Genomic DNA, 8710 nt, shown 5'->3' with positions numbered 1-8710 from the left:
ACTCGGCGGTCACTTGATGTTCACATCAAGTTCACGTGGAGTTCACTTTAATTGTGATCACTTGGGGATTAAACCGCTTTTAATTGTGATCACATAGTGATCACTTGGGGATTAAACTGCCATCGGACGGTGCAAAACCGATCCCGTCGCCCCCAATCAATAGGGACCGTAGATCCCACCTGACAGAGGAGGCTGGGGGGTCATTTAAGACCGAGGGTCAGTGTTCCCAAAGGACATTTATCCAAACAAATAGAAAAAAATGGGCTTTGGAAATTTACGGGTTTTTCTCCAAAATTTTAAAGGTTTTTCATAAAATTATAACTAAACAAGGGAAAATTTCACAGTTTTTCCAAAGTGTAAATTTTTATATTGCAGGTAGAAACCAAAAACCTAGCAGGTGCATTGTAACTGTTTACAGGTTTTCTGGGAACACTGCCGAGGGTCGTTTTGCGTTGGTGAAGGCGACGGGATGGAGAAAGCAGAGAGGAGGAGTTGTTCTGTGGCGGAAGTTCTATTTCTGCACGTGCCTCCCGCATTCGCGCTCCTCCTGGGTCTCTGGATCATTCCTCACAGCCAAGGCTTCAATCTCGTCGACCATCCTGCTCACACCCTTCGTATTGCTGGTGTAAGAGCCGGCACTTTCTCTATTATGTTTATGTTTCTGTACCATATAGCACAATGCCTTGAATTGTGGAACATTGCAAACCATCTGTTTTCGTGGTAATGGTTGTTTCCATATGCTTTTCTAATGCTTTCGGAATTTCATATAAGGAGTGGGCCTATGAAACGAATCAATGGTACCCCACTGGTTTAAGAAAGTAAGGTGTTGGATGGATGGATGGATGGAGCTTTATCTCTAGGAGCTCAAAATTCAGTACTATATGCATCGGGTACACAGTAAGTAAAAGGTGCAGTGGAATAGTGAGCCGGTCAAAGAATGGAGTGGCAACCAGTGTGTATATGGACTCCTTGGTGTGGACAGCAAGGTAACCTCGCACGAGCCTGGATGGATTACTCCGAATCAGCCTCGAACAACGTATGTCTCTTGTAGATATCCCTTGAGGATGTTACAACAGCCCAAGGAGATGGTGGAGTGGCATCTCGGTTGGCCCTGCGACTTGCAAACTCTTGTACAATGCAGAAAATGTGTGAGAATGTGGGGGCTGTTGAGAGAGATGGAGTTTAGAGGAAATGTAGAGAGAGGAGAGAGGGAGAAAAGCTGGCAATATCAAAGCAGGACCAGTTGTCAACTTCTCTTTGATAGTTTCCTACGATGTTAAAATTCTCTTCTTCTTCTTCTTTGCGTGTCTCGAATGCTGCAATTTCTGAGGGTCCCCAAGTAATTGAAACACCCTTCTGAGTCAGGGTATGCAAATCATAGCAATCTCGGCAAACTTTTTAATGAACCTCTTGTAATACGAGCACAAACCCAAAAAGCCTCGAACTTCATGCACATACTTAAGATCTGGCCAATTTTGATGTCACTAAGTGATGACGTGGCGTGCCCAACGCGAAAGAACTGGTTGCGAGAACAAGGAGAACTGATCCCAAAAAGTGTGGCCGAGGGGCCTAAATTAGAAGGGGGAGGTAACAGACTTGGACATTCCCAAGTCGAGATTCTACCGCGACACCACAAGAATTCACTTCAAAACAGTTCACAGTTCACAATTGATTCGACACTAGCCCGACGAAGTTCCGTGCCTAGAGATATTGGCCCTAGAGTATGGCGCCCCTTTCGGTATTTCTTTTTGTATTAATCTGCAACTCAAAGTACAAGTGAGTGGGAGGCTCTCACTCTTAGACTCTGCGTCCAGATGCTCTAAGAAGTGGGAGGCTTGCCCTGCCCACTTATTTATTCATTACAAGGGATGCCAAAAGCAGAGCCCCAAAAGCTGTTTCAAAAGCTTTCAAAAATAAAGCCTTCATCTCTCAAGCCATATTGAGTAAAAATAAAGCAAGTCAAATCAAGTCCTCTCTCTTTCTATATTGCGTAGAATAAAGCAGCTAGCGAGCCAAAAGCTGCCCACGCAAAAGCTGCCCCATACGCCGCCTTTCCGTACAGCTCCGCGTTTTGCGCGGCAATATGCGGAAATGTCCGTACAGTCCTTGCCGTTTCAGCCTTGCACGAATTCGGGAGTAGCCAACAATTCTGGGACCGTGTGCCAGGGGAGAGTGTGTGTACTGGGCAACCACGTCACCAGTTTGTGACATACCCCCCTCTTGAAAGCATTGTAATCGCGCTCGATTACGCCTGCAAAAAAGATAGAAGCCATAAATTGTCTTAGCAGAAATTGATTGTTAGTACGACGCACTAGGAACACACATCTAGCACATGTACCAATCGAGAGTCACATCACACGACATCACAGGACATCACTTGACATCACAGGACATCACATGACAAATCACATTCAACATTCATTCGGATATGATTTATCGGCAATGCAATTAGTAATCGCATCTAGATCCACTCAGAACCTCATAGATGCCCGATTGACTAATCCCTATTGCAACCATGTCTATCGAGATCATTCAGATCAAAATGCTGCAGTCATTTCGTCTATCAGTTCCTGCACTTAAACAAGTCAAGAACAAATCAGTATCATATTATTGGGAATTCCAGTTCATAAAGTCATTACATCAGAATATTGTCAGCTCTTAGTATCCCTGAAGCTCAAAGAGACATCAGTGACTCTAGTATCAAAAATCGAGGCATCTGTTGACAAAGGAGCAGAGTAACTCCCCTCTTATGCATACTTGCTGCACTAGATATCCGGCCAAGTTGAATTCGGGGTTCCATTTGGAATAGACTATGCTAAACCAAAAGCTTCAAGGTAAAGATTTAGAATCTGAGGAGTATCTGCTAGGTCCTCCTCCTCTATCCACTTCGCATCCAACGCAGGATAGTTCTTGAATTTAACCAAGAACTGCCTTATCACTTTACCCTTAATCTTTCTGTCTTTATGTCACAAAGTGATGACGTGGCGGACAGTAGAAACCCTAATTTCTGCCAGAAACCCTAAAATTCCTGCAAACCCTAATTTTTGCCAAAAACCCTAAATTCCGAAAATCGCGGAGGCGGATTATTATTATTATTATTATTTTTTGGAAAATGATGAGCGACGCGAATTTTGCTTTTGCTTTTTTTTAATAAAAAAAAGAGAAAAGACTCTCTAAGAGAGAGAGAGAACTGATGCTTTTGATTTTAAAAGCGTTTGGGGCTCTGCTTTTGGGCATCCCTTGTAACCTTTAAATTAGTGGTGAGGGCCTCACTTCTCAGGGCATCTGGACGCAGAGTCTGAGAGTGAATCCCGATCCACTCTCTTGTACTTTGATGATTGATTAATACAAAAAGAAATACCGAAAGGGGCGCCAGTCTTTGGGGCCAATATCTCTAGGCACGGAACTCCGCCGGGCCAGTGCAAATCTATTGTGATCTGTGAATTGTTTTGAAGTGGTTATTTGGTGCTGTCGCAGTTAATTCTTGACTTGGAGTGTCCAAGTCTGATACAGTGGTATCAGAGCACGGCCGATTTCTCTTCTACGGGAAATCCGATCCTCGAATTTTTTTCCGCGGCACCTATGGCTTCAGGCAATGATCAGTCGACTCCCTCTGCATCTGGAGATGCGGGCTGGGATCACAACGAAGATTCAGGCAGAGTATGGCCCGCCTTGGCCTACTTAGGCGGAGCGGCGAGAGATAGAGCGTTGCCAGTTGATCAGCGATGCAACAATGATGATGCTCAATTTTGCTAAGGACCCGAAGATGGCAAAATATATGAACCAGACCTCTTTGGAAGAGGTACAGATGGAGTGGCAGAGAACCACAACACCACTCCCGAAACCCGCTCTCAAGAAACCTTCTGCCTCCAAGAAATATACGGAGAAGGAACTGGAGAACATGGTTGATGCACGGATTGCTCAGCTTTTTGACACGCAAAAGAAAGCCAAAAAGCACGGCAAAAAGCAGAAGAAAGGCACTGACTTCCCGGGATATTTGGGTCGTCGGTCGACATTTGACAAGGCAAAGAAATTGAAGAAGCGCGTCAAGTTTGAAGACCTACCCAGTTCTTCTTCTTCTTCTTCTGACAGTTCTTCTAGCTCCTCGGATTCGAGCGAAGAAGATAGAAAAGGTAAAAAGCGAAGCAAGAAGCAACGCTTTGGAAAGGGCAAGAGAAAGGCAAAGAAGGCTAAATCTCGCCCAGAGACTGACAGTTCTACTGAGGACTCGTCTACAGACAGCTCAGATTCCGATGACGGAAAGTTTTATGCGAACAAGAAGAATTTTTACAAAGCCAACCAGTATGACTTTCTCGAAGATAAAAGCAAGAAAGTCCGAGAGTTTAAGGAAGGTGGCCACTCGATCAAGTTTGATACTTTTCAGGATACTCAGATGCTTCGAAGGCTTTGTCTTTTATACAACAGTTTGACATCGCTTTCGCGCGAGGACACTATTCAGAGCACTCCAAGATTCGGAGAGCTGCCTCTTACTTTAAGGGGAATGCTCGTACATGGTGGTCCACGCTTCTATTAAGCAAGACTGTGCCAGTTACATGGCTGAAATTCAAGAGGCTTTTTATTTCTTCTTGGTTGACTCAAGAGTTTGAGCGAGATATACGAGCTGCTTGGAACCATCTCCGGATGACCAAGAGCGATACAGTGAATTCTTATTGTGAAAGATTCTGGAGCTCTTTTCTACCCGCCTCTTCATTCAAGAAGATCTCGTTCAAAGAACAGATTGAGCGGTTTACCTGGGGTCTACCTACAGAGATCCGAGATCACTGCTTGGAACAAAAGTCAGCTTCTATTCAGGAGTTGATGAGTCATGCGAAGCGGGGCTTTGCCATTCACTCTGGCAGTCTGACCTACCCCACAGATGAGGCCATGACACAACGAGCCGAACAGACTTCTGGAAATGAAAGTAGAATGAAAAAGAGCAACCCAGAGAAAAAAAAAGGATGCACGACCCAAGCTTACTCCTGAGGAGAGAGCTCGCTTCATCAGAGAGGGGAAGTGCTTTGGATGCGGGGAACATGGACATATTTCTGCAAAGTGCCCTGATAAGGCACAGAAAGAACAGAATGATAAAGACGATGACAGGTCTGAGAGTTCGAGAGCAGCTGAGGAATGTGGCAGAAAAGGCAGATAGAAAAGCAGAACTGGTACCACATGGCGTGGGACTTGCACCGAATCAAATGAATGAAAGTACAAACTTTGCCGTTTTTTTTTTTGGGCAAAGTGAAGGATCAAGAAGCTCTTTTGAAGGAGCCAAGGCAAACTTCTTTTCACTTGGAATTGGCGGCTCGATTTGGAACTACGCCCGACAGACTGACGCCACAGGCGGAGGTAGTTCGACTGGCACCCGGATGGGATGTTGCCATTACACCGAGCATTGGCAAACTTCGTTTGCAACGACAGGGGTGTTCAGGGCACGTGAGTGACGTTCTGCTCGGGATCCCTTGGTACCACAAGAACTACGCCGTGGTTGACTACCGGGCCGAGAAAGCGACTTTGATAAATGAAGGGCTTAGAGATTGTACTTGATGAACTTCAGTTTTCTTACTCATTCTTTTGGGAGAACTGAACGATGGATAAAGGTTGAATATGTTTTGACCTGAAGAAAAGAACGCCAAGATTTTTTTTTTCTCCACGCTCATGCCGATTGCTTTTGAGAGGGCTTGAAGATCATACCATTGATCTGATATCTGGAAGCACGCCACCGAATCGGCCACCTTATCAAGTGAGCCGAGTACAGAATGAAAAGATTATGAACTCAGTGAAAGACCTCTTGGAAAAGGGTCTTGTCCAGCCTAGTACTTCACCGTATTGCTCTCCAGTGTTGTTGGTTTTGAAGAAAGACAGATCTTGGAGAATGTGCATCGATTATAGCACTCTCAACGAAATCACCATCAAGAACAGATTTTCGATTCCTAGGATCGATGATATACTCGACAGGTTACAGGGATCCTCGTGCTTTAGCAGGATTGACTTGAAGAGTGGATATCATCAGATCAGGATAGCGCCAGGAGATGTCTAAAAGACAGCTTTTCGGACGACTTTTGGGTTATTTGAGTTTTTGGTGATGCCTTTTGGCTTAACCAATGCTCTTGCGACATTTAACCGGATGATGGATAGGATTTTTCGAGAGTACAGGCTATTTGTTGGCACTTTCTTTGACGACATCATTGTTTTCTCCAAGAATGAGGCAGAACACAGAGATCATCTGCTTCAAGTCTTTTAGGCATTACGAGATCACACGCTAGTGATTAATGCAAAGAAAAGTGAATTTTTCCTACCATGGATACACTTTTTGGGACACATTGTGTCAGCAGCAGGAGTGCAAATGGACCCGGCCAAGATAGAGACTATCCGTGATTGGCCCGATTTGAGGAATGTCCATGAAGTTAGAAGCTTCTTGGGACTGTGTTCGTACTACAGGCGGTTCATACGAAAGTTTGCAGAGGTTGCTTCCCCTTTGCATACCTTGACACAGAAAGGAGTACCTTTTTCGTGGGGACCCACAGAGGTGACTGCCTTTCAGACATTGAAAGAGAAATTCACTACAGGACCAGATTTTAGTTTGCCGGACTTGCAGAAGTCATTTGAAGTATTTTGCGATGCTTGTGGTCGTAGTCTGGGTACGGTCTTGATGCAAGAAGGCCATGTCATAGCTTACGAGAGCCGTTTGTTCTCTAGGCCGGAGATGATAGCACAGATCTATGGGAAAGAGCTTTTGGCGGTTATCCACGCTCTTACTCAGTGGCGGCATTACCTACTCGGAGCGGATTTTACTGTCTTTAGAGACCATCAGAGTTTGCGCTACTTCTTGTCACAGAAGCAGCTTTCGGAAAAGTAGATGCGGTGGGTGAATATCTTGTCACAGTTCCACTTCCAGATTGTCCATGTGCAAGGACAGAAGAATGTGGTGGCAGATGCTTTGTCTCGAAAACCGTTGGTTCTGGCTATTTCCGCGATACATCATAGGAGCTTCGAGGATATGGTCGATCAGTATGCCACAGATACAGATTTTGCAGATATTTTCAGACGGATACGAGATGGGGAGACAGTAGCGGGATACTCCCTTCGGGAAGGCTACTTGATGAAAAAGACTGTTGTGCGTTACACAGCCGTTGAGGGAAAAGGTTATGACTGATTGCCACTGTCCACCTTTTACGGGTCACCGCGGCATTGCTACCACCATGAAAGGGGTAGAGAGAGATTTCTTTTGGCGAAGACTGAAGAAGGATGTGGAAGAGTTTGTGCGCAGTTGCTTGGTATGCCAGAAGGTTAAGTTTGACATGCATAAGGCACAGGGATTGTTACAGCGTTTACCCATACCCACCCGCCCCTGGGAAAATATTGAAATGGATTTCATTTTTTTTGATCTCCCGAGAATACAGAATGATCACGATGATTTTCCGATTACATGGCACGTCTGAGACGATTCTCTCCGACATAGACCCCAGATTTATGAGTTGGTTTTGGAAGGCAATTTGGGAGAACATTGGCACGTAGTTGCAGTTCTCGTCATCGTTCCACTTGCAGATTGACGGGCAATTTGAGATTGCCAATTCAGTGATTTTAGATTTATGGAAGTCTTGTATCTCGCATTAGAAGACTCAATGGGAAAAGAACTTACCTTTGGTGGAATTTGCCTACAATAACACGATACACTCTTCGACGGGGAAGACGCCATGAGAGATTGTTGAAACTGCTGCGAAGGTTCGATCCTTCCTGAGCACGAAAGATTAGAAATTTGAAGCGGATGAATATTCGCGAGATTTGGATACGGCTTTTGCCAAGGTTCGCGAGACTTTACAGAAGTCTCAAGAACGATAGAAAAAGGCATCGGATCGCCATCGTCGCGACTGGAAACTGAAGGAGGATGATTGGGTGCTCTTATTTTTGAGAAGGCACGCCTAAGAAAGAAAAAGGGAAAGGAGAGGCTTTTTCCAAAGCTTAGTATGTGATACTACGGTCCTTTCCAGATTACTGACAAGATAAATGATGTCTCCTTCCGATTGGAACGGCCAGATACTTGGAGGATTCATAATGCATTGCATGTGAGTCTCTTGAAACCTTTTAGAGGTGATGTGCCTGATGATGGGGAGCCTGATGAGCAACCCGAAGTGGAAGAAAACGAGGAGATCCTTGTTCCTGAACAGATTTTGGCACATAACGATACGAAGAAAGGTAAAGTCCGAAGGCGGTTCTTGGTTAAGTTCAAGAACTTTCCTGCATTTGATGCGAAGTGGATGGAGGAGGAGGACCTAGCAGATACTCCTCGGATTGTGAAATTGTCACAAAGTGATGACGTGGCGGACAGCAGAAACCCTAATTTCTGCCAGAAACCCTAAAATTCCTGCAAACCCTAATTTTTGCCAAAAACCCTAAATTCCGGAAATCGCGGAGGCGGATTATTAATTTTTTTTTTTTTTTTTTTTGTGGAAAATGATGAGCGACGCGAATTTTGCTTTTGCTTTTTTTTTTATAAAAAAAAAGAGAAAAGACTCTCTAAGAGAGAGAGAGAACTGATGCTTTTGATTTTAAAAGCTTTTGGGGCTCTGCTTTTGGGCATCCCTTGTAACCTTTAAATTAGTGGTGAGGGCCTCACTTCTCAGAGCATCTGGACGCAGAGTCTGAGAGTGAAACCCTAACCGCTCTCTTGTACTTTGATGATTGATTAATACAAAAAGAAATACCGAAAGGG

At 44.6% G+C, this 8710-nt stretch overlaps 1 protein-coding gene across 2 annotated transcripts in view; it reads left to right on the top strand.

Annotated features, from left to right (window-relative positions):
- The first annotated feature begins 368 nt into the window (after positions 1 to 368).
- Positions 369 to 8710, top strand: part of LOC147452466 (phosphatidylinositol-glycan biosynthesis class F-like protein) — a 59284-nt gene continuing 50942 nt past the window's right edge. The window contains exon 1 of one of the 2 annotated variants that reach the window (XM_086518148.1): positions 369 to 625. In XM_086518148.1, coding sequence (XP_086374274.1) covers positions 470 to 625 — 156 coding nt within the window. In that variant the 5' untranslated portion in view covers positions 369 to 469. The remainder of the gene's footprint in view (positions 626 to 8710) is intronic. The other variant, XM_086518147.1, reaches the window with a different exon arrangement.

The sequence above is a fragment of the Adiantum capillus-veneris genome, chromosome 8 (genome assembly GCF_014529385.1).
Source record: "Adiantum capillus-veneris isolate H3 chromosome 8, ASM1452938v2, whole genome shotgun sequence".
Classification (NCBI taxonomy): Eukaryota; Viridiplantae; Streptophyta; class Polypodiopsida; order Polypodiales; family Pteridaceae; genus Adiantum; species Adiantum capillus-veneris.
The sequence above is the reverse complement of the archived record's forward strand: the minus strand, read 5'-3'. Positions and strand labels throughout refer to the sequence as shown.